General features: G+C 55.0%; 6 protein-coding genes across 6 annotated transcripts; 2 read left to right on the top strand and 4 right to left on the bottom strand.

Annotated features, from left to right (window-relative positions):
• The first annotated feature begins 784 nt into the window (after positions 1-784).
• Positions 785-5,110, top strand: CDEST_02995 (Putative WW domain, phoD-like phosphatase, metallophosphatase domain, WW domain superfamily). The gene is made up of 3 exons (XM_062919154.1): positions 785-3,808; positions 3,873-4,561; positions 4,614-5,110. Exons 1-3 carry the CDS (start codon positions 1,377-1,379, stop codon positions 5,078-5,080), a joined length of 3,588 nt encoding a protein of 1,195 aa, XP_062775205.1. The 5' UTR covers positions 785-1,376; the 3' UTR covers positions 5,081-5,110.
• Positions 5,111-5,169: 59 nt separating this feature from the next.
• On the bottom strand, positions 5,170-7,042 carry CDEST_02996 (Putative HAD-superfamily hydrolase, subfamily IIB, HAD superfamily, phosphomannomutase, cap). Its single transcript, XM_062919155.1, has 2 exons — positions 6,372-7,042; positions 5,170-6,270 (listed from the first exon to the last, which is right to left on the bottom strand). Exons 1-2 carry the CDS (start codon positions 6,471-6,473, stop codon positions 5,563-5,565), a joined length of 810 nt encoding a protein of 269 aa, XP_062775206.1. The 5' UTR covers positions 6,474-7,042; the 3' UTR covers positions 5,170-5,562.
• A 711-nt stretch (positions 7,043-7,753) lies between these two features.
• On the bottom strand, positions 7,754-8,563 carry CDEST_02997 (uncharacterized protein; the record flags this gene model as incomplete). The annotated part of the gene is made up of 2 exons (XM_062919156.1): positions 7,754-7,803; positions 8,044-8,563. The coding sequence occupies 2 exons, from the start codon at positions 8,561-8,563 to the stop codon at positions 7,754-7,756; spliced, it is 570 nt and encodes a 189-aa protein (XP_062775207.1).
• A 661-nt stretch (positions 8,564-9,224) lies between these two features.
• CDEST_02998 (Putative sodium/calcium exchanger membrane region, NCX, central ion-binding domain superfamily) lies at positions 9,225-12,852 on the bottom strand. Its single transcript, XM_062919157.1, has 2 exons — positions 9,829-12,852; positions 9,225-9,775 (listed from the first exon to the last, which is right to left on the bottom strand). Exons 1-2 carry the CDS (start codon positions 12,666-12,668, stop codon positions 9,430-9,432), a joined length of 3,186 nt encoding a protein of 1,061 aa, XP_062775208.1. The 5' UTR covers positions 12,669-12,852; the 3' UTR covers positions 9,225-9,429.
• A 270-nt stretch (positions 12,853-13,122) lies between these two features.
• CDEST_02999 (Putative condensin complex subunit 2/barren) lies at positions 13,123-16,153 on the top strand. The gene is made up of 4 exons (XM_062919158.1): positions 13,123-13,282; positions 13,345-13,960; positions 14,010-15,608; positions 15,670-16,153. The coding sequence occupies exons 1-4, from the start codon at positions 13,191-13,193 to the stop codon at positions 15,934-15,936; spliced, it is 2,574 nt and encodes an 857-aa protein (XP_062775209.1). The 5' UTR covers positions 13,123-13,190; the 3' UTR covers positions 15,937-16,153.
• Positions 16,154-17,786: 1,633 nt separating this feature from the next.
• CDEST_03000 (Putative sterile alpha motif domain, High mobility group box domain-containing protein) lies at positions 17,787-19,688 on the bottom strand (the record flags this gene model as incomplete). Its single annotated transcript, XM_062919159.1, has 6 exons — positions 17,787-18,772; positions 18,828-19,061; positions 19,124-19,178; positions 19,242-19,418; positions 19,472-19,505; positions 19,570-19,688. The coding sequence occupies 6 exons, from the start codon at positions 19,686-19,688 to the stop codon at positions 17,787-17,789; spliced, it is 1,605 nt and encodes a 534-aa protein (XP_062775210.1).
• Between the last annotated feature and the right edge of the window lie 3,731 nt (positions 19,689-23,419).

The raw sequence follows: 23,419 nt of genomic DNA on the forward strand, positions 1-23,419 counted from the left end.
TTTAAAGCTTGGGCCAAGATGTGGCAAAGTGGCTTAAGCGTCTTAGAATGCTTAGCTCAGTCTACCAGTTGAGACTGTTGCCTCCCATCTGTTTGCATCTTTCCATGTTGTTCTGTTCGCTGCTCACTTTCTTTGCATGTCCATCTACCCGCCTGCCTAAGTAAGGTGGCCAACATTCATTTCGGTCTCTTCACTTCTCTCTCCCATTTTCTCATTATGCCGTCTTCATGCGTTTGTCTCGTTTGGCGCTTCCATCAAGTGATGGTCCACGAGAGCTGCAGATGTGCGGGCACTTCACCCCCTATTTCTCGGCGCACCTCGACTCGCCGGATATCAGATGCCGCATCGCCCACTGCGACAAATCACTCTCATTTCGCCCTGTGCGCATTACGAGCTCGAGTGGCTCCGCTGCCACGCTCTAGGCTGCCTGAGACTCTCGAGCCAAGCAATTCGCGTTCATGGGCAGGCGCTTGTAACTTCAAGGTGAAGATGCCATTTGCTGCCGGCCAAACTCTAAGCGCCCAGCGACATGTAGCCAATCATGGAGCTCCGCTAGGCAAGATGCCACCCTGCAGGGCTCCATACTATGTATGCAGTTGCTAGTATCCGTACCTAGGTAGGTAGTTGGACGTCGCTTCAGGCTCTTTGGCTCCCGAGTTGGCGAGTCCTGATGCCTCCCGGCTCCCACTTTTGCGTTGGTCGTGGGCAGCTGTCCCGCATTCATCATACAAGAGGCCCATACCATCCTCTGCCCCTGCAAATGCCATGCCTACCCGGCGAGGGCCTCCCGTGTGAGGAACTTGCCTATGCCGTAAATGTCCTCCCCTCCCCTCCCCTCCCCTTGCCGCTGACGAGCCCCCCAGTCGTCCCAGTATCTGTACATCCATCCCATCCCATCCCATCCCATGCCACCGCACTCTGCCCAATTCCTCCCGCCGCCGAACCCAAACGCTTACCTGGCGCTTGCGTCGTCCTATCTGTCATGTTCTTAATCTTGCTCATGAACGCGCTTCCATCTACTTGACGAGTTTACCTCTTGCTCTTCCTTGGGAAAACACATTTTGGTATATACTGTGCCACACCCATCTTCTCCATCTATCGGGCCTGACAAGTCGGCCGGCCATATCTGCGGCCTCTCCCGCGAGACTCGAAGAACCCCACCAACCCCCCATCAGCTGCGATCCTCTTCAGCATCCAACGGCAAGGCACAATAGCAAAGCTTCGCAGCTCCTATTAATAACTTTCCCCCCCGGCCTGCAGACTTGAGCTCTCGCAGTGCGCAACTCGCATCTTGCACCAAGCCTGCGCTGCGCGTACCTGCGCAAGATTGTCCTTCCCCCCACCAGATACATTGTCCTGCCTTGACACGACCCGTCATGGAGCGCAGTCGCGGCGTCCCTGACGCCGAGCTGTTCCTTCACAAGCCTGCCGAGGAAGATTGCGACAGCCCAACGGTTGAGCCCTTGAGAATATTCAAACCTCAGAGTCCCAACCCGTCGAACGACCGCTTCAAGTACCCTGCTCCTCCGTCGGCCTCGGGCTCGTCCCCCTTCACATCGAAGCCGACATTCCCTCTGCCTCCGGGCGCCTCGAGCTCTGCCGCCCCTCTACCTTATCCCGACGAAGAAGACCTTCGGCCCGGGAAGCCAACCAAACCTACCATCACCGCCCCGAAGCGCTTTGGCTCTGACTACAATGATATCACCCCGCGGTTGAATGCCAGTCCGGTCGAGACGAAAAGCCCTACCCTCGCTGAACGACGTGGCACCGGCCCGAGGCCACTGGGCGCTGCATCTCCTCAGAGCCCAGCTGGCGAAGACGGTGGTCTTTTCGCGAAGCCTTTGACCGCGCCCCAGCCTCAGCGCCCGACCGCTTCTACCACAAACTACCCCTCTTATACCAAGAAACCCTACTACCCCCCGCCGGCCGGCGCATCAAGTCCCACGCCGCCTGCCCAGAGCCAGTACCAGAGCCGACCACCTCAGAGCTCCGATCATCTCGACATGCCGGGCCAGAACAGTGTGAACAGATTCGCCTCTACCGCTTCGACCTCCACGACCCGCGCCAGCCGGGGATCTCCACCCCCGCCAGAGACCCCGATTGTGGAACCCGGGGTCATCCCTGGTGGTAGCATCGAGGCGCGGTACGCCGCGTCCGGTATCTCAGGCACAGCGACCTTGACCAGCCTCCAGGCGCAACAAGCACAGAGCGCCGCCGCCTCCCAGAGATTAGCCCAGTATGGCGGAGCTCCACCCCCGGCGCGGCCGTGGACGCCCACCGAGAACCCGGAGAATCAACCCCATGGGCCGCCTACGGTATACCAGGGGATGAATCCGGTGACTAGCCCTACACAGTCCACGTTTAGTCCTCCTCCTCAGCAGGCGACGAACCAAGCGGACCAGCCCGCTCTCCAGGTAAGCGTCCTCGAGCAGGACTACCAGCGGCTAGGCTTGAACGACCCTCCGCCGGCCTACTCGAGTGTCACCCCGCCAAGCAACTCGTCATACCCTGCCGAGAAGCAGCGACCTGCTCAGCAAAGGGCTGATTCAACGCCGTCCGTCGCCACTTCCGCTGCTCAACCACCTCTAAAGAAGCCTGCGACAGTCGGGCCTGCTGCGGCAGGCTTGGCGTCGCCTTCTCTCCAGGGTCATCCGGCTTTCGCCAACGACCCGAGACCGGAGCAGAACGGACAGTCGTCAGCCGCACAGAATGCCCCTGTTGTGCAAACTGTTCAGACGCCCGCGAGCTTCCAAGGCGCCGGCCCGTCATCTCCACCCCCGTTACCAGAGGGCTGGATTGCGCATCTTGACCAGAACTCCGGACAGTACTACTATATCCACTTGGCGTCGCAGGCTACTCAGTGGGAGTTCCCCAAGGGCCCTGATCCTATGCAGCATGAAGCTGCGCCCCTGTCGCCCACGACGTCAACCTACGGCAACCCTCTCGCATCTCCCATGTTTGGAAAACAGTCTCTTGGATCCCCGATGTTTCCTCCCCAGACGCCAGGTTACGCCGAGAGCATCATGAGCGTTGCGGCGTCTCAGACGCCGACAACTGCTGGATTTTCCGGGCCACCTCCGAGTGCCGGCGTCGATATGTACAGGATCCAGCCAACAAACGGTGTCTACTTTGGCCCCTACTTGCGGTACTGTAACATGGACTTTGAAAAGGGCTCATGGCTGGGAAGTATCATGATCGTGACAGACGCACCACAGCCGCCAACCATCCACATTCACCCGAGTAACGATCTTTCGCCCAACCCACGCCAGCTGACACCGCACAATATATTCACACACCAGCGCTGGACGTTTTACAAGTACGATATCGATCTGCCCATGAGCGAACATGGAACTGAGAGATGGACATACGCCGTGACGTCGCATCTGGGATGTACGCGCTACGAGTTCGTCATTGCCGGCCGCCATGAAATTGGCTGGAGGTTCGTTGCCCACTCGAACAACGACTTTGCTGCGTCAACGTCTCAGGCCGAGCGCTCGAAACTTGGCGGTGTTGGCTTTATGTGGAAGGACGTGCTTCAAAAGAACGTCGACTGCGGCGGCTTCCACGTCCAGCTTGGTCTGGGCAACCAGATCTACGGCGACAGATTGTGGAAGGAAGTTCCGTTGCTGAAGCAGTGGCTGGCAATGAGTGGCAGAGATAACAGGAAGAACGCGCAATGGACGGCGCGCCATGAGGAGGATGTCTCCCACGCCTACTTCCATTACTACACCAGTCACTTTGACCAGCCTTACTTGCGAGAAGCCTTCGCTCAGATCCCGCATGTTTTGCAGGTTGATGACCACGACATGTAAGTTGAAAGCGCAACCCAGACTGCTGAATGGGGTTCTCTCGATGGTGGCTGACCCGATCAGTTTTGACGGCTACGGCTCGTACCCAGAGTACATGCAAGGGTCCCAAATGTTCAAGAACGTCGGCCGCATCGCCGTCGAAATGTACTTGCTCTTCCAACACCACACAACCGTGGAGATTCTCCGAAACGTCAGCAACGACACGGACCTTTTCACCATTACTGGCCAGGGCTGGCACTTTGTCAAGTATCTTGGTCCTGCAGTGGTTGTTGTTGGACCTGACTGTAGATCCGAGAGAAACCAAAGCCGCGTCATGGCCGGTCCAACGTATCAGGGCATCTTTCCCAAGGTTGCGACGTTGCCGCCTAGCGTGCAACACTGCATATGGATGGTGTCCGTGCCTCTCGTCTACCCGCGCCTCGAGGCAGTCGAGAGCTTAGCTGGCGCCGTTGCGACTGGCAAGAAGGTTGTCAACACGTCGTACAACCTGCTTGGCAAGGTCACGAGCTCGGTGGCCGGTGTCGTCGGCGGCAAGGACGTTGTGGCACAGGGTTTCACCCAGGTGAAGAAGGCTGTCGGAAAGTCCGGTCTCATGGGCAACGTCCTGAACCAGTTTGGTGAGATCGATATCGCCGAGATCTTCAAGGACATGTGGACGCATGACTCCAAGGACCTGGAAAGGACTTACCTCATCCGGACCCTTCAAGGCATATCTCAACAAAAGGGTATTCGTATGACGTTTTTGTCAGGAGGTAGGCACGGTCGCATGTTGCACTATCCGAATGGTTCTAACAAAGTCTACAGACGTCAATTGCGCGGGAGCGGGCCTGGTCCACGACCCGACGCACCCTAGCGACCACAAGACAATGTACCAGGTCATCACGTCGCCCATCGTCGCGCAGCCGGCGAGCAACTACATACTCAAGCTTCTTCACAACAACAAGAGCCTCTACGTGCCTCAGAACGGGCACAAGTCCGGCCACGAGGTATCGGACACCAAGGAAGACATGATGGAGATCTTTCATACCGACGCTAGCGGCTCCTCGCGGGAGCTCAAGAAGCTCATGGGGCGCAGGAACTACCTTGCGGTCGTTGCGTACGACCCCGAGGCCGTATCCGGCCAGCAGCAGCAGCAGCCGCAACAGCAACAGCAACAGGGCTTGCAGAAGCTGAGCCTGGCGGTTGACTTTGTGGTACAGGGAGATGGTGCCTTCACGGCGCCAACAAAGTACGGGCCGGTGATTGTGCCCCATCTGGAGTTTGGTCGGTAGAGGGACGGAAGGGAGTGAGTGACTGCTTCCGGCGGGGGGGGGGGGAGGGGAGGTGGTGCTTGGCAACAAACTTTTCTCTTCTCATCGTTGGATATTTTAATGTTCTTCTCCCACCGTTCCCGGCGAGACGGAAGAGAAAAGGCGACAACGGGCGATCAGCGATAGCTTGACGACCTGATGATACATTATCTATATTTCGTCTTTGATACGTCGCGCATCAGCCGTGTTCCCAGATGGTGAGTGTTTGCTTTCTTGCCAGCTGCTGATCATCACATCTGGCTGAACAGGGCTATGCTCTGGGTCATTGCAAAAAAGTCATTCCATCTGCTCTACTGTAATTTCAATGCGGGAGAAGATCATCCACCACTCTCGACATGTCATGGTCTGTTGTTTCCCATTCGTCGCTCCGGGTCGAAACCGGTCGTCGATATAGATCGTCCGTCCCGTATCTAGGGTGGAGCCTGCACTCCGCAGGCGCCGGTTCACAAGTCGAAGGTCTCCTTGATAATGCGCATGGTGTCCTCGGGACCGCTGACTGAGTGGCCGATGGTGCGCTCGTCAACGTAGATTTCGTAGTCGTTGCCACCCTCGGCCGTCTTGTCGCCAAAGAAGTGAATGTGCTCGTACTTAATCCCACCCTCCTTCTTGGCCTCGTTCTCGAGGTGGCCGAGGCAGTACGTCTTGTCCCAGCCGGTGGGGAAGACGTCGAAGGAGATCTGGCCGCCGATGGAGAAGGTCAGGCCGAGGTGGCCGAAGCGCTCACGCAGCTTGGCGACGAAGTCGCGGCGGACGTTGTGGACCTTGTCGTACTCCTCAAAGGCCAGGCGTTCGGCGTTGGAGGCATTGCGGCCGATGGGGGAGATGTTGACCATGCCGTTGCGGAACTCGATGAAGGTGCCGCGCTTGATGGGGATGTCGAGGTCGGCGATGTGGTGCAGGGCGAAGCGGACGAGCTCCTTGTACTGGTCCTCGCCGATGTACTTGATGAAGCTGTTGGAAGCGAGGGGCTGGCCGAGCTTGAAGGCTGTCAGGCCGTTCTCGGAGAAGCAGAAGTCGAAGAGGGTAGTAACGGGTGTGCTGGCGTTGCCCAGCTGCTCCTGCTGCTTAGAGTAGTCGGAGCCGCCGACGAAGCCAATGGCGCACTTCTGGCGGAGGCGGGCGAGGAGGTCGAGAATCTCTGGGGAAGCGCCCTGGGGAGGAAAAGAAGGACGTTATCAGCTTGAGTCAGGAGGGAGCTTGGGAAGATGGCTCAGTCGAGGAACGGGGAAGGGTGAGGGAGTTGGTGGCTTACAAGTCGAGCGGGAGTGAGGGTGCCGTCGACATCGAAGAGGCAAATCGTCGTCTTGAGCGGCCGCTCCTCGAGAGGGGGGTAGCTGGGGAGGGAGGTGGCCATTGCGACTGACTGATTTGGTCAATGCGCAAAGAAAGCAAGTTGAGAGAGAAGCTTGGAGACTCAGAAGCTAGGTATCGTGTGTTTGGAGTTGGGTAGACCTCTCTCTGTCTCTCTGTCTCTCTCGGGAACACGCACACACCGAAAACTGGGCAGGGGCAGAGAGGAGAGGCGGTCAGAAAGTTTGGCGATCGTGCAGGAAGCGAAGAAGGCCGTACTGTAGCTCCTCTGCGGGATGTGGCAGGCGCGGCGCGGGGTTGCTTCTGGGATGGCGGGGCAGGTTGCTGCTGCCGCTCAAGGGTCGTCGGTGGATGGAGTGGATTGATTGGGTTTCAAGCTGCAGGTGCAAACAAACTAACTAGGTGCCTGGGTACTGTTAGAAACAACGACAGCAACCAAAGGGCGGATGCTGCCTTTGCTTTATATCTTTGCAGCAGACGACAGCGAGCATCAAATGTTGGGGTATACGAGTGAATGGGCATTGGAGTTAATTGCTGTGCTGGCTGAAGTCATGCGGGTTTCTCAGTTGACAGATCTCATGGACCGATACAATGCTCGGCGGTGATCTGTCCTCGTCGTCAAAGGCCAAAACGAGGCATTACGAAGCTGAGGACAGCTTTGCTCTTCACGTCTAAGATTAGGCCGCCGAAACGAGATGAGAGTCACTAACTAGCCCACGTAATGGCGGTGGCAGTGTTCGATGATGATGCATGGTCTTGTTTACTACACAGTCCCGACAACGTGGTCAATAGTGCATACCATCGTAGAGAACCCCCTGAATCAAGACATCGTGGCCTCTGCAGGGAGGGCTTGTGGAGCACATTAGGAGATCGCCAGAGGTGCAAGGGACTGTCGATTACAGAGTACAGTGGACTGGAGAACACTCAGCTTTGAACGAAGCCGGACAGGGATGGGCCTTTCGGGGTCGATTATGGAGCCTAAGCCGCGTGCGTCGCTCTGATTCGGTGATTATGCCCCGTCAACACACATGTTTACCAGCTCTGACTAACACACCATCAAGACCATGGCATTCTTCTACGGGTGTTGGTTGCAAAGAACAGATATCCATGATTCCTTTGTAGGCTATGAAATATTAAGGAGCGTCCTGGACGACAATGCTGCTGCGCCTCTGTTTTGAAACTTGCGTCTTGGAGAGTGACTCACTCACTCCTTCCGGTCGTTTGAGCGACCCGAGAACGATTTTCTCCAGGAAAGCTCTCGTCAGCAAGTCGTGCGGAGCCTAAAAGGGTGATTTTATTGCATGCCCTTATGTCGAAAAAGGTTTAGGGAGACTTTGCCTCTTCGTGGGTGAATTCGGCCTTGTCGCTCATTCCTGTTCAGACCCGGTAACGTCAGTCGGGATCCAACGATTACAGATCTGCGTCATGAGTTCTCATCTCGGATGGATTGCGTGACGCTCGTTGCGTCTTGTAGTTTTCCTTAGCTACCGACGAAGACGTCTTCCTTTTTTAAGACGGCCTTCTTAGAGTTGACATTAGCTCCAGCGTGCCGCTCGGCCTGTGAGCACAGTCCCAAGTCTTGTAAGACGCCTCTTGCCTGGTGGGCTTCTTACTCGTCAGATCTGTTCTCTCCTCTGCCGCCGTTGCTAACTCTAAGAAACTGTTCTGGGGTTGCCAGCCCCTCTCGTCACACAGGCCAACAACGTCACCCTCTTTGGTTTCGCAACTTCCCCGATCCTCAACGCTCTTGGACACACCACCCCCGGCCTGGTCAGAGCCCTGGGACTCCTCAGTTCCATCTCCACTGTTGAAACCAGCACCGATTTCTTTCCCGATATCTGCAAGACCCCTCTTCTTCCCAATCCCAATGCCGTCATCACCGCCGCCGTTGTAAGCAGAGAATGTCGTCTCGACGACGCCCCCGATATTGGTGTAGTCAGGGCTCTTGCAGGCGGCCTGGTCGGCCTGGTAGTCAGCAATGTCCCTCTTGGTCTCTGAACCGATCTCTTCCCATTCCTGTTTGCTACCCGCTGTCTGGCACAGCTCCTGCTGTTGCTGCTGCTGGTCCTGTCTAGGCCTTTTCTTGCCGATGAGCTGTTGGTCCAAGTCGGTGGGTTTGTTGAGGCCTCCCATATTGGTTCTCTGGTCCTTTGATGATGAGAGAAATCGTAGATGGATTATTGACATCGATTTGGAGCCGATGACTAAGTATTGCCTTCGCTGAGTCTGAGATGGGCAGTTGCGGAATATCTCGAAAACAAAATACGACCACATGGGCGAGAGTCTGGTTCTTTATCTCTCGCGCTAACCCGCCATGTCTTGATGATCCTAGGATCCCACCACGCAAAGTCCCTTTCCCTTAAAGAACAACTTACCGAAGCATAGAAGACTACGCATGATATGCATGGCATGGCTTGGCGTACGCACTCGAGCTGATGAAGCAAACATACCGGATGAAGCCCTGACCTTGGAATTTCAAGGAACTTTTTGAACATCATCTTAGTGGTCTACCGCCATTTGGTTGTTGATGCCGCTGTTTGGGATTTGGGGGGGGGGGGGGGGGGGGGGGGGGGGGGGCACAGCGTGCAAGCATTTCTGTGCGAAACAGACACATCAGAGGGCGTCAACGTGCAACGTGAGACTGTGCCTGGCTTCGACATCCTTCTACGCTATATAAAAAAAGGATCCTCGCTAGATGAAACTATACTTGCCCATTGACAGCTTGTTAGCCCTCGAAGGGCCAATAGCGGAGTAAGTTAACTGATCCCTCGCGAAGATGCGTGTGATGGTGGATGTGTGATATAATAATGTGTCCTGAGTATTTATGTATATCTGTTGTGCTCTTGTTTGTGCCAATGAGGTAAAGACTGTCTATACAGGATTGCGGATAATCGTTTGTTCTTCGTCGCACGCTATGCTGGGGTATACTCATACGTGTAATATACTTGCACAAATACCGATACAGTTTGTATGCAAGCTCGCAAGGGAAAATTGTGGTATTAAAAGGTAAGGGAATAGGACACATCGGTCCAGACACCCGTCAGCTCAACAACCACGTTAACAATGGTGCTGATCATCCATAGAATGATGAGTCCGTATCCAATCTTCCGTGACATCACCCATTTGTTCATCGGGACGATGATCAGAAGACCAAGTAATGTGAGTAGCAGAGTGATAGCCGAAATCATCAGCGTGCCACCGATCTGGATGTTGTACGAATGGTATTTGAACGGCTTGTCAGGATGCTTCTTGTGTCGGTGATTGGCAGCCTGGACCATCATGTATACACCGCCGATGCCGATACCAAGGAGAATATTGAGCATGGGACCGCCGAAGCAGGCGGATCTGGGTTAGGGGTTAGCTAGCGTTGGCGAAATCAGGGCTATGCATGAACTTACAGAGCCATGACGGGGAATCCAAGCCGAGCAACAGTGATGTCGGCAATCAGGTCACCGACACTGTTACCCGCTGCGAAGATGGTCAGCCCAAGGAGTGCCTCCGAGATGCCAAAAATCACTCCAAAGGCTTTCAAGACACCAACAACCTCGCCGGCAATGGTTGAGATCCAAGCGATGGCGATCGTGAACCCCATGAAGCACAGGAGGAAGTGGTACTTGGGCCTCTTGTCGGGGCTTGTCGTCAACAACAGAAACCCGAGCAGTATCGTAGACACCAGGAGTGTATAGAGAATAAACCTGACAAGAGTCTTGTACGGCTGATCGAAGTCCTCCTTCATGTTCGCCCATAAGATGATGACGGCGAACAAAGGTCCTGTGAAAAGTTGAATTGCGACAAGCCATCTGTTCCACTGTCCGGAATCATCGGCAGCAGCAAGGCTACTTTCTGAAGGCAACGGTGCTGCTGGTTTGGCGTGTTGCGGATGACTTGTCGGTATCTCCGTTGCCACACGCACACCACTCGGGGAGTCGATTGCGATGAGTGCCGGAGAACCCTTTGGGGAATGGTCAACAGAGTGCATACGAGAATGCGTCAAGGTGCTTCGCCTGAAGCGCTGCCACTCTGTTTCTTCCTCGAGGCCCTCGTGAGCAGCAGCTGGGGTCGGAGCATTGCAATGAGCATGATCCCGCGTCAACGGATCCACTGCAGTTTCGTCCGAGGAATCGTCGGCGCTCTCGTTTTCCACCACCGGTAGTGTCAACACCAGAAGCAAGATGCTCGGGACAGAGATTGCACTGACAAATCTGTCCCAAAGACTCTTTTGCTTCCAACCCAATAAAGTCGGGAACAGTGTTGCCCAAAAAATGTGCGGAGGAGGCAAGATTGCGTATGGCCACCACCTCACTGGTTTAGGAATGGCCATCTCATAAGGCGCAAAAGGAACTTCCAGACGAGCCATGCCAGGCGGCATGAAGAACTCGGTCGGCTCATTCTGAGCAGCTGGCGTCAGAACAAGAGGCGATTCCGTGTAGCCAGGGAAGGGCGACGCGGGCGAAGACCTGTCGCTGAAGCTCCCGCGCCGACTTGGGATCTGAAGTGAAAGTTGACCAGGTGATGGCCGAGACTCTAGCGGCTCGCTCCCTCCTGTATCTTGACGTTGAGGTAGTGCCATATCGACGGGCGGGGGTGCTAGATTGCCACCGATCTTGAAGGCTGGCGATCGACTTCGGTTCCTCGCGTCTTGGGCTTTGACCTGTTCGATTGGGTTCGCTGGAGTATCTTGGGCAGGGAAGCGCCAAGGGGAGTGATCCCGGCTGTTGACGGAACCCGGAATGTCGCCAGATGACAAGGCACGATTCCTGTTTTGCCCAAGTTCTTCGACCGCACCGATTGTGTATCTTCCCGAGTCAGAAGTCGGTCCTAGTACCGTGTTCGTTTCGCTGTTACCTCCGAGATGGTTGACCGAGTATGCTCGACCATGCATCGGTCTCATTCTGTGGTTACTTTCCTTTTGCAACTGAGCAAGAGCTGACCGGAACTCCAAGGCGCCAACCAAACTGGGACGGATGGGCGTGAGGGTGTTACGCCGTCTGCCTCTGGGCCGTAGAACTCGCATACTGCTTGCCATCTCCGCCACCACATGCCGCCCGTGGTCACTGTCCTCCGCGTCCTCTTCGTCTTCGGCCTCATCGTCAACTTCGATTCTCGGTCCAGCCTCCAGTGCGCTGATGTCTCCAGCGTTTGAGGCGGCGCCGGAAATTACGTGCCGGTCCTCGTCGTTGGGATCATCCCGGTATGGCTCCGGAGCCAGCTCGTCGTTGAAATGCCCCACCGCTCCGTACACATGACCTCGTGCGGCAGCTTCCCGGACCCGCTGCTGACTCCGCCTTGTCGATAACCAATGCCAGGTGACAACGGTAACCACGTAGAAGATGTAGTAGCATACCATCGTTATGCATTCCCATAAATGCAGATGGCCATCCGCCAGAAACACCATGGTGAAGCACACAGCGACGATGAAGAAGGACAGATCCCGGACGTATGTCTTTCTCCCCACTTTAAACTCCCGAACCAGAGCCATGGATCCAGCTACTACGGCGGTGATGAAGCTCGCCGCGCCGATCAGCTCCCCAACCGCCATGCTGGCGCTGTTTGAGCCCATGGCCGCAAAGGTGCTAAAGACGTCGGGAGATCCATTGCCAAAGGCCAAGAATGTGACGCCGGCTAGACTCTCGCTGAGGCCCAGGATTGCAGAAATGGTGTTGAGATTGACGCTGAAGAAATCGCTGGCAGCGATGCCAATGGTTGTGAAGAGCAAGCCGAGCCAGCAGACCAGAATGACAAAGGCCAAGGACTGTGCCTTGGCAAGGTCGCAATAGTAAAGCGTGAGGTAGGAAAGGAGGCCAGCCTCATCATCACCGCAATGAGCCTTGACAAAGGCGCACTGGTCATCGGCGCGGTGGACGTCGCGGCACTCGGTGAATTCGGATCGTTTGGTGAGGGGCGACGTGTCTTGCAGGTGAAGCTGCCTCTCGGTCGTTTTGGCCAAGAGAGAGCAGGATACCAAAAGGGATATCAAAAAGACCGTCGCGTAGAAGGGCCGCAAGCGAAGGCCGCCCCCTCGAAGCTTGGAGGTTACTGGCATGCTGACGTCAAATCCTGTGCGTAATTGGCTCATCCGAAGCCATGGCAGACTGCAGTTGCGTTGGCGTGCGTGGGATATGCCGCTCGTTCCGCCGTGCAAGGAGGAACGGGTGTCTTTCGGCTGAGTCGCAATACAAGAAGAAGGCTGCGGCGTGTTTGAGCTGAACTGCAAGATGCAAGCGCTTCTCACGTTCATGTACTATTCGTGAGGTCTGAGGGAGGCAGCCCGGGAAAACCTGCCCAGGAACATTGGGAAATGGAAGCGTCGCAAGATCTTGGCCACGTCCGCAGGCAGTGCCCTGATTGAGCCAAGCCCCGCGACTGGGAAATGCACACTCTGACAGGCAGTTGGAGTGGCTGTGCATCATCGACGCGGCAAGTTGAAGAGAGAGGGGCCGATCGGAACGGCAACTGCAAGAGGGAGGACAGGTGCATATGACGCCCGGTTGATAACAAATGGTGTCACGTGCCGATAGCACGGAAGTTTGGACGAAACGGGTAAACGACCAGGTTTTCAGCTTCCCCGCCCCTTGCCGGCCCGAAATGATAATATTGACACCTAAGATTCTAGGCCATTATTATCTATTTGTTTGTTTCGCGTCCCGTCACTGGGGGCGTGGTTAGTGGGGAAAGTAAACATACGGCCGGCACTTTGAGCGCAGCACAGCAACAATCAACAAATCTGACGATCGACAACCTCGGCGCCAACAACACAAATATGCCTCGAGTGGCCCAAGTACCGCGCGCCGGCAGCGTCAGAGCGACCTCAGGGTCCATGAATGCATCGCCGTTCAAAAACTCCCCAGTCAAGTAGGTTTGCGACGTTTGTGGCTCATCGGTTTTGCCCAGCAACGAAACTAAACGACATTCAGAATCCCCCTCAACGATGATGCGGAAGAAAAGGCGCGACGAGCGCATTCGCGCCATGCGTTTCACGAGCGCCAGCGCAACGAATTGAAGGCAGCCGCTGCGACGCCGCTGCGCAGAAACAACGGTAGCTTGGAAGACCTCGAGAACGACACACCGGGCTCAAACCCCAAAACACCATACGCCCGCGGCAGCCGTGGCCGGCAAATCGTTGACGATGACGACGACGAAGGCTTTGTGGTGAGCGGAAGCGCGGTCACGCCTATGAAACGTGTTCCGATTCTCGCCAACTTCGAAGAATGGATGAAGATGGCAACGGACAACAAGATCAACGCAAACAACTCCTGGAACTTCGCACTAATCGACTACTTCCACGACATGTCGTTACTCAAGGAGGGTGACGGAGTTAATTTCCAGAAGGCCAGTTGTACGTTGGACGGCTGCGTGAAGATCTACACCAGCAGAGTCGACAGTGTCGCAACCGAGACCGGCAAGCTTTTGAGTGGTCTTGCGGACAGCAACAGCAAGAAGAAGGGCAAGGAGGGCGACGATGTTGACGGGGAAGAGAGTGAGGAAGAGGTTGACGAAGACGGCAACGTTAGGAAGAAGCCGAAGCGGAAGGTGTGTGTGCGAAACAACACTGTTCATGTCGGGATACTAACTCCGGTAGACTCAGCGATCCTCCGAGGCGACCCTCGCGCCTTCCTTTTCCTCGCTGCAGCTCAAGAAGTTCGAACTGGAGTTCGCCGTGGACCCCCTCTTCAAGAAGACTTCCGCCGACTTCGACGAAGGCGGTGCCAAGGGCCTGCTTCTGAACCATCTCATGATCGATGCGCAGGGACGTATCGTCTTCGACAGCAGCGACGATGTCGGCGACGCACACACCTCAAAGACGAGAAAGAAGAACGACGAAGTAGAAGACGAGGACAATGAAGACACGGAAATGCAAGATGCTTCGGCGATACACGAAGAATCCGAACAAGAGAATACTGAAGATGTCGAGATCGACCTTGGCGCGCTGGGCTCCAAGTTCTTCTCCGATTTGGGCCGTCTTGATGAGCTAGACGTGTGTCCGTCATTGAAGAACTTCGATCTTGGCAACCCCTCAGGCTCTATGGACATCCCGTTTCTTAGAGCGCCAGAGGACTGGAGAGGAGACCAAGAGAAGGAAAAGTCCCCGGACTTGCTCGGAGATAATTCCGGCATGTTCATCGACGGCGACAACGCAGCTGGCTTCGACGATGACGATCTTGGCCTCGGCGGCTTCGAAATCGGTGCGGACGTCGCTTTTGGCGAGGGCGGCGAAGCTTGGGCGAGGGAGGCCGCCCTTGAGCCGCAAATGCGAGTTTATGATGCCGGTCTGGGCGAAGATGCTGCTGGGGGCGATGGCGTCGACATGCTCGATCAACGCGACGGGGACTTTGTCGTATCAATGTCTCACGCGCAAAGTGCCGACAAGATGCATGAAGACATCTTGGGTTACTTTGACCAGGCGCTGCAGAAGAATTGGTCGAGTGCGGAGCACTGGAGGATTCGGAAGATTAAGGATGTCAACAAGCCCGCGGGTCCTGCCCGTGTGCGGAAGGAGAAGGAGCCTTTCGAGATCGACTTCTCCGCGCCGCTTGACCAGAGCTTAGCTGATGTCCTGTATACACAGGCTTCCAGCAACTCGGCCATCTCCATGCCCAAGAAGGACTGGAAATCAAAATCACGTAATCTGTTGCCGGACGATAAACACTTCAACTCGAAGTCGCTTCTCAACCTCTTCCTCAAGCCTAAGGCTCGCCTCAGCAGACGACGAGTCCTTGGAAATAGAGGCGGTATGTTTGGGACCGCGGGACCGGACAGGGACGTACCAGAAGGCGAGATGGATGAGGCATTCTGGGCGCAGCAGAAGGCACCGATGAAGAGCGAGGAAGAGACACCGCTACCGGAAGGAGACTACGACGCCAACTTCTTCCAAGACGACGCTCTCCCCTTCGCTGGAGGGTTGGAAGACGAGGACGACGAGTTTGCTGATGCCCGCGAGCATTTCTCGCCCATGGCTGAGGGTGATGTCGGCGCTACTGAAGCAGCGGGCTTGACAGCTCTGCTGGGCGGTGATGCTGCTACCAATGCCCTGACAGGCGCCTTTGGCACCACGCTGGTCACACAAACTCGCCGTCTGCGGCCAGACTACGTGCAGTACGCGCGTGTGGCTAAGAGGGTCGATGTCAGGCGGTTGAAGGAAGAGATTTGGAAGGGTATGGGCCTCGAACAGCTGGACAATGTAAGCCAAACAAACCCTTGGACGATCAACGCCACAGAATGCATACTGACTCTGGCTCCAGGATTCTACGCATCTTCCTATGTCGCCAACCAATGACCCCGTGCCCCAGGAGCCGTCCAAGGACACATCACTAAGATTTACCGAGGTTATGAATGGCCTGCACTCGGTTTACCCGAAGCAGATGATGGAGGACATCTCGACGAGTTTCTGCTTCATCAGTCTGCTGCACCTCGCGAACGAAAAGGGTCTGGTCATAGAGAAGACCCCTGAGCTCACGGAATTGAACATTCGTAAGGATTGGACGGCCGAGATTACAGGAGGGGAGTAGGAGACCAAAATGATCGAATCAAGAGTCGTCATTGGGTTGGCTCTGCGGAGGCCTGGCGTTTTGTCATGTTTAACGACGATATGCTACGGGTTTCTTCTTTTTTCTTCTTCTTTCTGTATGGTTTGGGTGCCTCCAATAATGAACTGAGCGGCAAATAATCCGTTTACAAGCCTGCCTGTTATCCCAAGCAGCTTGAGCTGCGACGAGAGTCTCGTATGATATGTTATGTAAAAGACGATGGCAGACTCAGCAGGTTCCGGCTGGTGTTGAGATCATACGTACATTTTTTCGATCTGGTTGCCATTTCTTCATCCCAGCAACGGTGAAGGCGACCAGGCTGCGTAGAACTAGTGCTCTTACCCGATTGTTATTGGCATTAGCATAACAAACTCTGCCCCCCTCGACACGTTCCTTACATGGGTCTGGGACCGCTTGTTTCCCGTCATCTCGACTACACGATTACCTCGGACGGCGACGCAAGGGGCACAAGCCGGGGCCGGAACACGGATCATCAGATGGCATCTCAAGTGAGCGCCGATATTTTCTTTGGGACACGTGCAATAACGTGCAATCAAAGAGGTCAGCGGGCGGTTGAAGGGGGGGCTCATCGTGTGTGCGGTCACCTCGTGGGAGGGATTGTGGTTTGCATGCACGTCAGCCAGCAGTTGTGCCTGCCCTTATGTACTGTGTAAGGTCAATTGCAACTCGCAGCTCGTCAGTCAGACTCTGTTCCCTTCTTTCTATCCCCCATCAAACCAGCCAAACGGTGGAGAAGGGGAAAGGGAGAAGCAAAAGCCGCTCCTCGCGTCCGCTCACCTCCGCGGCACAGAGGGACCAAAACTCGTGCCTACCTAAGTTTAGTCGTTGTTTGAGATACCTGCTGTCTCTGGCCAGCGATTGGAGATCGCCCAGCGGCGGCCCCCTCTCCGCCCCCCCGGAAAGAAAAGGAGAGGGGGAATAGCAACACCCGCCAAGGCGAACCGGGGGTTGGTCAGTCCAGGTCCCTGAAAGGTTGGCCGCATGATGACGTTAGAGGCTCGACAAAATCCTGAAGGGAGTGTTTCGCGTGCGCGACGAACCTGCAGGCGCTTCGAATCAGGAAGGACCCTTCACTTCGCAACGGCACTAGCGGGACGCCTAGGTACCTAGGTTGGCTGTTTTTTCTTATCATGGCTATAGTCAGTAGGCATCTCGGAGAGGGAGGGGAAGGAGGTAAAACGACCTTCCCTCCAGCCAGCTTCTGTGGTTTGTCGCTTGTTTCATGACGTCATGTTGTAAACACGTCCATCATTTTTTTCCCTCACAGGAGTGTGCAAATCATCTATCTTTTCATGAATTCTTTTCTTTGATTCACTTCACCTGAGGCCGTCCCTCATGTCGCTACCTTATAGTTTTTTGGGCGTCTCCGATTGTCAGAGAGCTTTTTGTATCATGCAATACCCATTCCATCCCTATACCACACGGTAACATCATCGCCTGGGTCGTGCCATGCAGCTCATAAGCCCTGCCTGGGCGGGAAGATAAAGATGCCTTGCCCGCAACCTAACGCCGGTCAAGATTTTCCTAATAACGCCGCCGAAGAAAAAAGAAGAAAAAAAAGGGAGGATACTGTTCCGGAACAATGCCTAACGAGATACCAATCCATGAGGGTATTCAAATACTCAAACACACCAACTTCAGCCTTTCAGCTTGTTTCCACCAAGACGCTCATACCATCAGCAATATACGGCCACGATATACGACAAACATATCGAGGCAAATGTTCGAAGGCGGCAGCAGCATTTCTCCATATCTGCGGCCATAGTGTGGTTCAGAGGGATGAGATCTCCGGCGGCATTCAACGCCCCCTCTTATTGAACACGTCGGTTAACAATCTCGCCCGCTCGGACCAAAGCACTCATTCCGTCGAGCTTCGGATCGCTCCTTTCCCCAACCCCGAGTGAGATTTGGGAGGACGCGTGCGAAGATGCGTGGGATGACGCCATGGACCCATCGGTTCCGGATGAGGAACTCGACTGGAAGCGCAACAGCGCAGGTGGCGGCGAGTGGTAACCTTGAAACCTCATTAGCCCCTGTGGAAAGCTATGCGAAGAGTGGTTGGGTATACCATTCATAGGTCCATGAGGACCCTGCAGCTGTCCGGTGAATATTGGCTTCTGATCCTGGAGCGGCAGGGGGGCTGCTGTGAAAGGGGAAGATTGCAATTCGTACGGGGAAGCCAACGGGGGCTTGTTGGACAGCAAGGCATGAATCGGGAGCGAAGATTCACTCGGCGTGCGAGGATACGAGCCGGACGACGCAGAGCTTCCTGTCGATGAATACTCATGCTTCAACGGTGGTGGGATTGAAGTGCCCGGGTGCTGTGGGGGTGCAAAGCTGCCGAATCCATTCGCCTCGGGAGATCTCGAGACGCCATTCATCCCACCACGTCCATTGCTGAATACATCCGACAGCGAAGGCAAGTGAGTCGTTGGTCCGACTACCTCTGGCATCAGTTGGTTTTCTGTCCATGTCGGGCGACGGCTACGACTCTGTGACGCACGAGGGCTTGCTGAATGCAAGCTCTCTCGATCGAATTGAATACTGGTAGGAGAGTGTACGGCGTCATCTGTGACATGGTGGTGCGAGATTGGCGTTGGAACTGCCGTTGAGTACTGAGATTCTGACACCGACACCACAGATCCGACTCGCTGCTTCCGATTTGGGGGTGGTTCGCTACCCTGATGGCTCTCGCTGCCGCTGCCGGTACTGCTGAGGCTGCCTGGTGTTACACTCGCACTGCCATTCTGCAGTCGGGCACCAACATCCAATTTCTGACGTTTGGATGATTCTTTTGCTGTAACAGGAATCAGCTTTACGAGCACAGTTAAGGAGCCCAGCTTGAGACATACCTTGATTGGCAGAGGCTTGCCTCGCCTTGAAGTCTTGTAGGTACAGGTTGTATTTCCTATACTCTGCAGTCTTTTTGTACTCGGCCAAGTCATGATTATACTTTTCCTTCGCCTTGAGAGCTGAAGACTCATAAGGCTCCTTCTCGCCGGGCGTCAAGTTTTGCCAATGCTCTCCAACGAGCTTAGCTATTTCAGTGAAGGTTAAGTTTCGACCCTTGAGGTCATCGCGCATTTCTTTATAGTTGTCAGTCAGATTACATCTCAAACCCGGGATCGCCAGCTTGACAGAAACTCACTGTTGGAAAACAAAACGTATGCTGACGGCGGCCGTTCTGGTGCATTCTCATCGGGCTACCAAATCTTTAGCCATGGCCACGTACTAGTGTACAAACAGGGTTCGGAGTCGGCACGAACCTTGGGGTGACGGCGATACTTGCGCTTGGTAACGACAGGGCCGTCCTTCACTTCGGGTCGAGGCTGCTCTGGTCGTTGAGCCTCTGGTTTCGGCTCCTCAGCCGTTGCTCTAGTGGGCGATACTAGCGACGCATCGGGGGCGAGGCCCCGCGAGTTGGCAATACGTCTTTGCAATTTCTGACCATGTTTGTCAGTATTGATCGATATCAGTTACACGCCGCCTGGCTTACACGTCGATGTCCTAGCTTGACTCCCAGCGCGTCCCTGATGCAATCACCCGGTTAATCTCGATGCAGCAGCACATAGGCCAGCCTGTCGGTGCACTCACAAATCAGACTCTGTGATATCTAATATCGTCTCCCATGTGTCGAAGCCCTGCTCGAGGAAGATGCCGAGGTACTGAGAGATACCTAGCTCTGCAAAAATACCCTCCAGTTCATGCGCCATGACGAAGATGGTCGAAGCGATGCCTCGAGGTTGCCAATGAGTCTGGCGCGCGTCGACAAATCGAATATCAGTATCGATAGTCCTCCGGCGTCGGCAATGTTCAACAGATCACTCGGCGTACAATCGTTACGGCCTTCGTTCGGTTCGGTTCGATTCGATTTCCGGCAACTCGTTCCCATCTACTCGCCCATTCGAAACAATGTGCGTCGGTTTCCGCTGATTCAAGTCGAAACAGTCGAAACAGTTCCAGGTTCAAGCTATTATCGTCAAACAATCCTCCAAAGAATCAAGTTGACGAAATTGGACAGCGACCGGCGGATGCGTTTTACGTTGGCGGCAAATGGTGAGCGGCTCGAACGTTGATTCGCGGGCTTTGAGGACTGCGGATTGTGGTGCAGCAGTGATGTTGTGTAAATGGCGAAGGATATTCGAGAGGAATATGGGCGACGTCTGCGTCTGCTGAGAAGGTTAATGACGGATGTTGGTCAAAGTCAAAGGTGTGCGGCAAGCGTGGCGTGGATATACCAAATTGGTAGCTGCAACACGGAGGACGGATCTCGATGACATTATAGGAGACCGAGCTCTGGGGTGTGGGACAACGGGATGGACTAGGCAGAGAGGGGCTTCGAGACCCAGGTGGGATGCGCGTTCTGGAAAGGATACGTACAGCTGGCAATATGTTTTCTGAGCCTGTACGGCGATTTACAGCCACATGAACGACAGGGAAAAGCAGAGAAAGACTGGTGGAGGGATCCCAGGGTGCGTCAGGGTAGGAGGAGGAGGCTCCAAGTGTTGCTTGTGCAAGAAGAAAAAGGGTTAAGTTGAGGAAGAAAACGCGAAGCCAGCAGCGAAAGCCTTTTCTTCTTTCCTTTTTTCTTCTTGCGAATTGGAACTGGGAACGGTGAAGAAATAAACGGGGTGGGTGACCGTCTACGAAAACGGAGAGCAGCTTGACAGGGCAGAAAGGGAAATGGATAGAACGGAGGGGCAAGCAAACGGTTGACGGTTGACAGGCGAAAGGAAGCAGCCCCGCGGTGATCGGCGTGGATTGAGAAGTGAGGTCAGAGGTGTCGAAAAGGGAACTTCGAGGGTGGGCGTGTGTTGATGTACTAGGTAGTCGGTAGCTTCAGACGTTGCCGCAGACTTGTGATCCGGGGTGGCATGCCTACTGTGTGGCCCAAGCAGAGAAGCTAGAGCAACAGATGTATGGACAGCTCAAGGTACCCAAGACAAAGCTCCCTTGGGTCTGATCGCAGAAACCGAATTTTGAGAAGTCGGAGAGGATTCCAGCAACGGAGAGCATCTCTCTACTGGAAGCCCATCGTAAATAAAAGCGGACATCGACCAGCGCAGAAAATATGGAGCCATTGGGAAGATGGGAAGGCATGGGTTCTCAGCGAGTCAGGAACAGGAAACGGCCGCTTGGGATGGGTCCCTGGGGTACTTGCATGGGCGTACCGGTACAAGAGGTGCGCGCACCTGTCCTTTTCCATTTCCATCCTTACCCAGGGGCCAGGCGGCTGGGCACTCGCTCTCCCTCCCCTCACACCTCAGGCCGAAACAACGAAATGGACAGAAGGGGTGCAGAAAGAGATGGGACAGTAGGTACGGATAGTGTAGGAATAGAGGGAACGAGAGTGAGTATTGGTATGCGCAAGAGGGGGTGTGTTCATCCATCGACCAACCCACCCGCCTCACTCGTCGTTCCCATTGGCATACAGATGCCGTACCGCGGCAACGCGGTCGTCTGCCTTACGATCCGTGGTCCACGCCTTGAGCACATACTGAAGCCTTTCCGCAGAACGCAGAACGCAGAACGCGGACGGCCCCATCCCACGCCATCCACGGCAGCTCCTGCAGGCGGCGGACACTCGATCCTCACCCGTGTGTGTAGTAAAGCCCGCGATGTGTATCTGCTCTCTCTAGCAGCACGCTCCCCCTTGACAGAGCCGTGATGGACTTTCCGTTCTGGCATCTCGCAATCTCTATCGATCACAAAATAGCATCGATTTGGGACAGGCGCCGTCGGGATCAAATCCACCAATGGAGACATCGAAGGGACTGCCGTTCGACCAGCCAAGCAACCCTGCGATAAAGTGACCACGAACACAATAATATGTTCTAGTCCGGACGAAGGTCAAAACTAAGAGCTAGCCGTGGACCCGAATCTCGATGTCAAAGTCAACTCCGGTCAACAACGCTTCCCAGACACGTCAGTACTTCGTGCTTTTGAAGTTGAGCAACCCAAACAAGCTACCGCACATAGCTAGGGCCACCCCCCTCTGCGGGGAGACGAAGTGGGCCACAGATGGGAGAGCACCTGAAATCGAAGAATTGTGCCGCGATCGAACGCCTGTACCCCCCTCTCCCCTTGACGCAGCGTGCTCACGCGGATGAATCTACTTGAGTGCAGTAGCCACTACGGACCACAATTGTCGAGGAACGCAACTCGTTTGTGGTCCAAGGCACAGTGCGGGTGAGACAAAAGACAGAGGACGAGAACACGGCAACCACTGACATCCACGCCTTGTTCAGCTGGCAGAAGTCTATCAGTCGTCAAAATAGCTGAGTTGAACGGGAGTGACAACCAAGCAGATGACACTAATGTGTGGGCAGTTAGCGATCAAGAAGTTGAGTGTAATGTGTACTCCAACAAGAGGCAAGTTGCTTGAACCATCGTATTCGAGGATTCATACAGCAAAGCCCATCGGGTGGCCTGCAACTCGCAAGTGGTTTGCCCGTCAAAAACACACCGGGAAGGATCGGATTTCACAAGGCGATTACTCATGGTACAGCATGCCGTGCAACCCAGGCCCCGAGACGAGCGGCAACTTTACCATCGGGCTCGCCTGGCAAACATCCAGATGACCCATTGGGGCGGCGGTAAATTTGCTCTGTGGCGAAGGGGCAATGGACAAAAGCCATCGCGAACTTGGATATTGCGCATTCGGCCATGTATGGCATTTGGCCACCAAGTGAGGCTGAGAGCACATGCAACCCTTTCTGGGCTGTTGCGTCTCCACAATCCATCAGAGCGTTCTGGAACCTGGCCCATCTCATCCGAGGCGTACAACACGGACAATACCCCCAGGCAAACAAATGAAAGCAAGTTGGACGCAAATCGGGAACATGGACCGGTCCAGTGTTGCCAGTCCGAGCCTGCCCTTCGCTGCCATGCTAGTCCAGCCCACCTCGTGGAACACGATTATTCCTGATTTCAACGACAAAATCCAGTGTAATTTAGCATGGCAGTGTTTGTTATGTAGGCATCGTCATATCTTAGAAGCTGGCCCATCGATGAGGTTCAGTGAGCGTTCTGGACTCTCTTCGGCCGAACGACAGGGGCCAGGAAACCGAACGCAACCACCACTCAGAGGCTGCTGGTGGACAGCCCACGCTCAACCGGGAAAGGGTGTTGGCGTATCAATGCCTCTCCTGGTGATGGAGGGCCAGAGAGGGTTTCGCGGCGGAACGCGCTACTAGCCAGCAAGTAGCGTTACAGATCGCCCCTATGCTCGACTTTTCAACACGGGCTTCATGCCGTGACGTACGGATAGATTTTGTTCGACGCGGCGCCTGTCTTGCGGAGCTTCCCTTATCGACGTTGGGTCGTAGAGGGCGATGAGCCATAGTTGGATCAATAAAATGTGGGAAATAATGGGCAGCAAATGGGCTGAGAGTACCGACCGGCTTCTCCAGGCGCCGAAGGACCGGAGACCATGGGCGTGAGA

The sequence above is a fragment of the Colletotrichum destructivum genome, chromosome 2 (genome assembly GCF_034447905.1).
Source record: "Colletotrichum destructivum chromosome 2, complete sequence".
Lineage (NCBI taxonomy): Eukaryota > Fungi > Ascomycota > Sordariomycetes > Glomerellales > Glomerellaceae > Colletotrichum > Colletotrichum destructivum.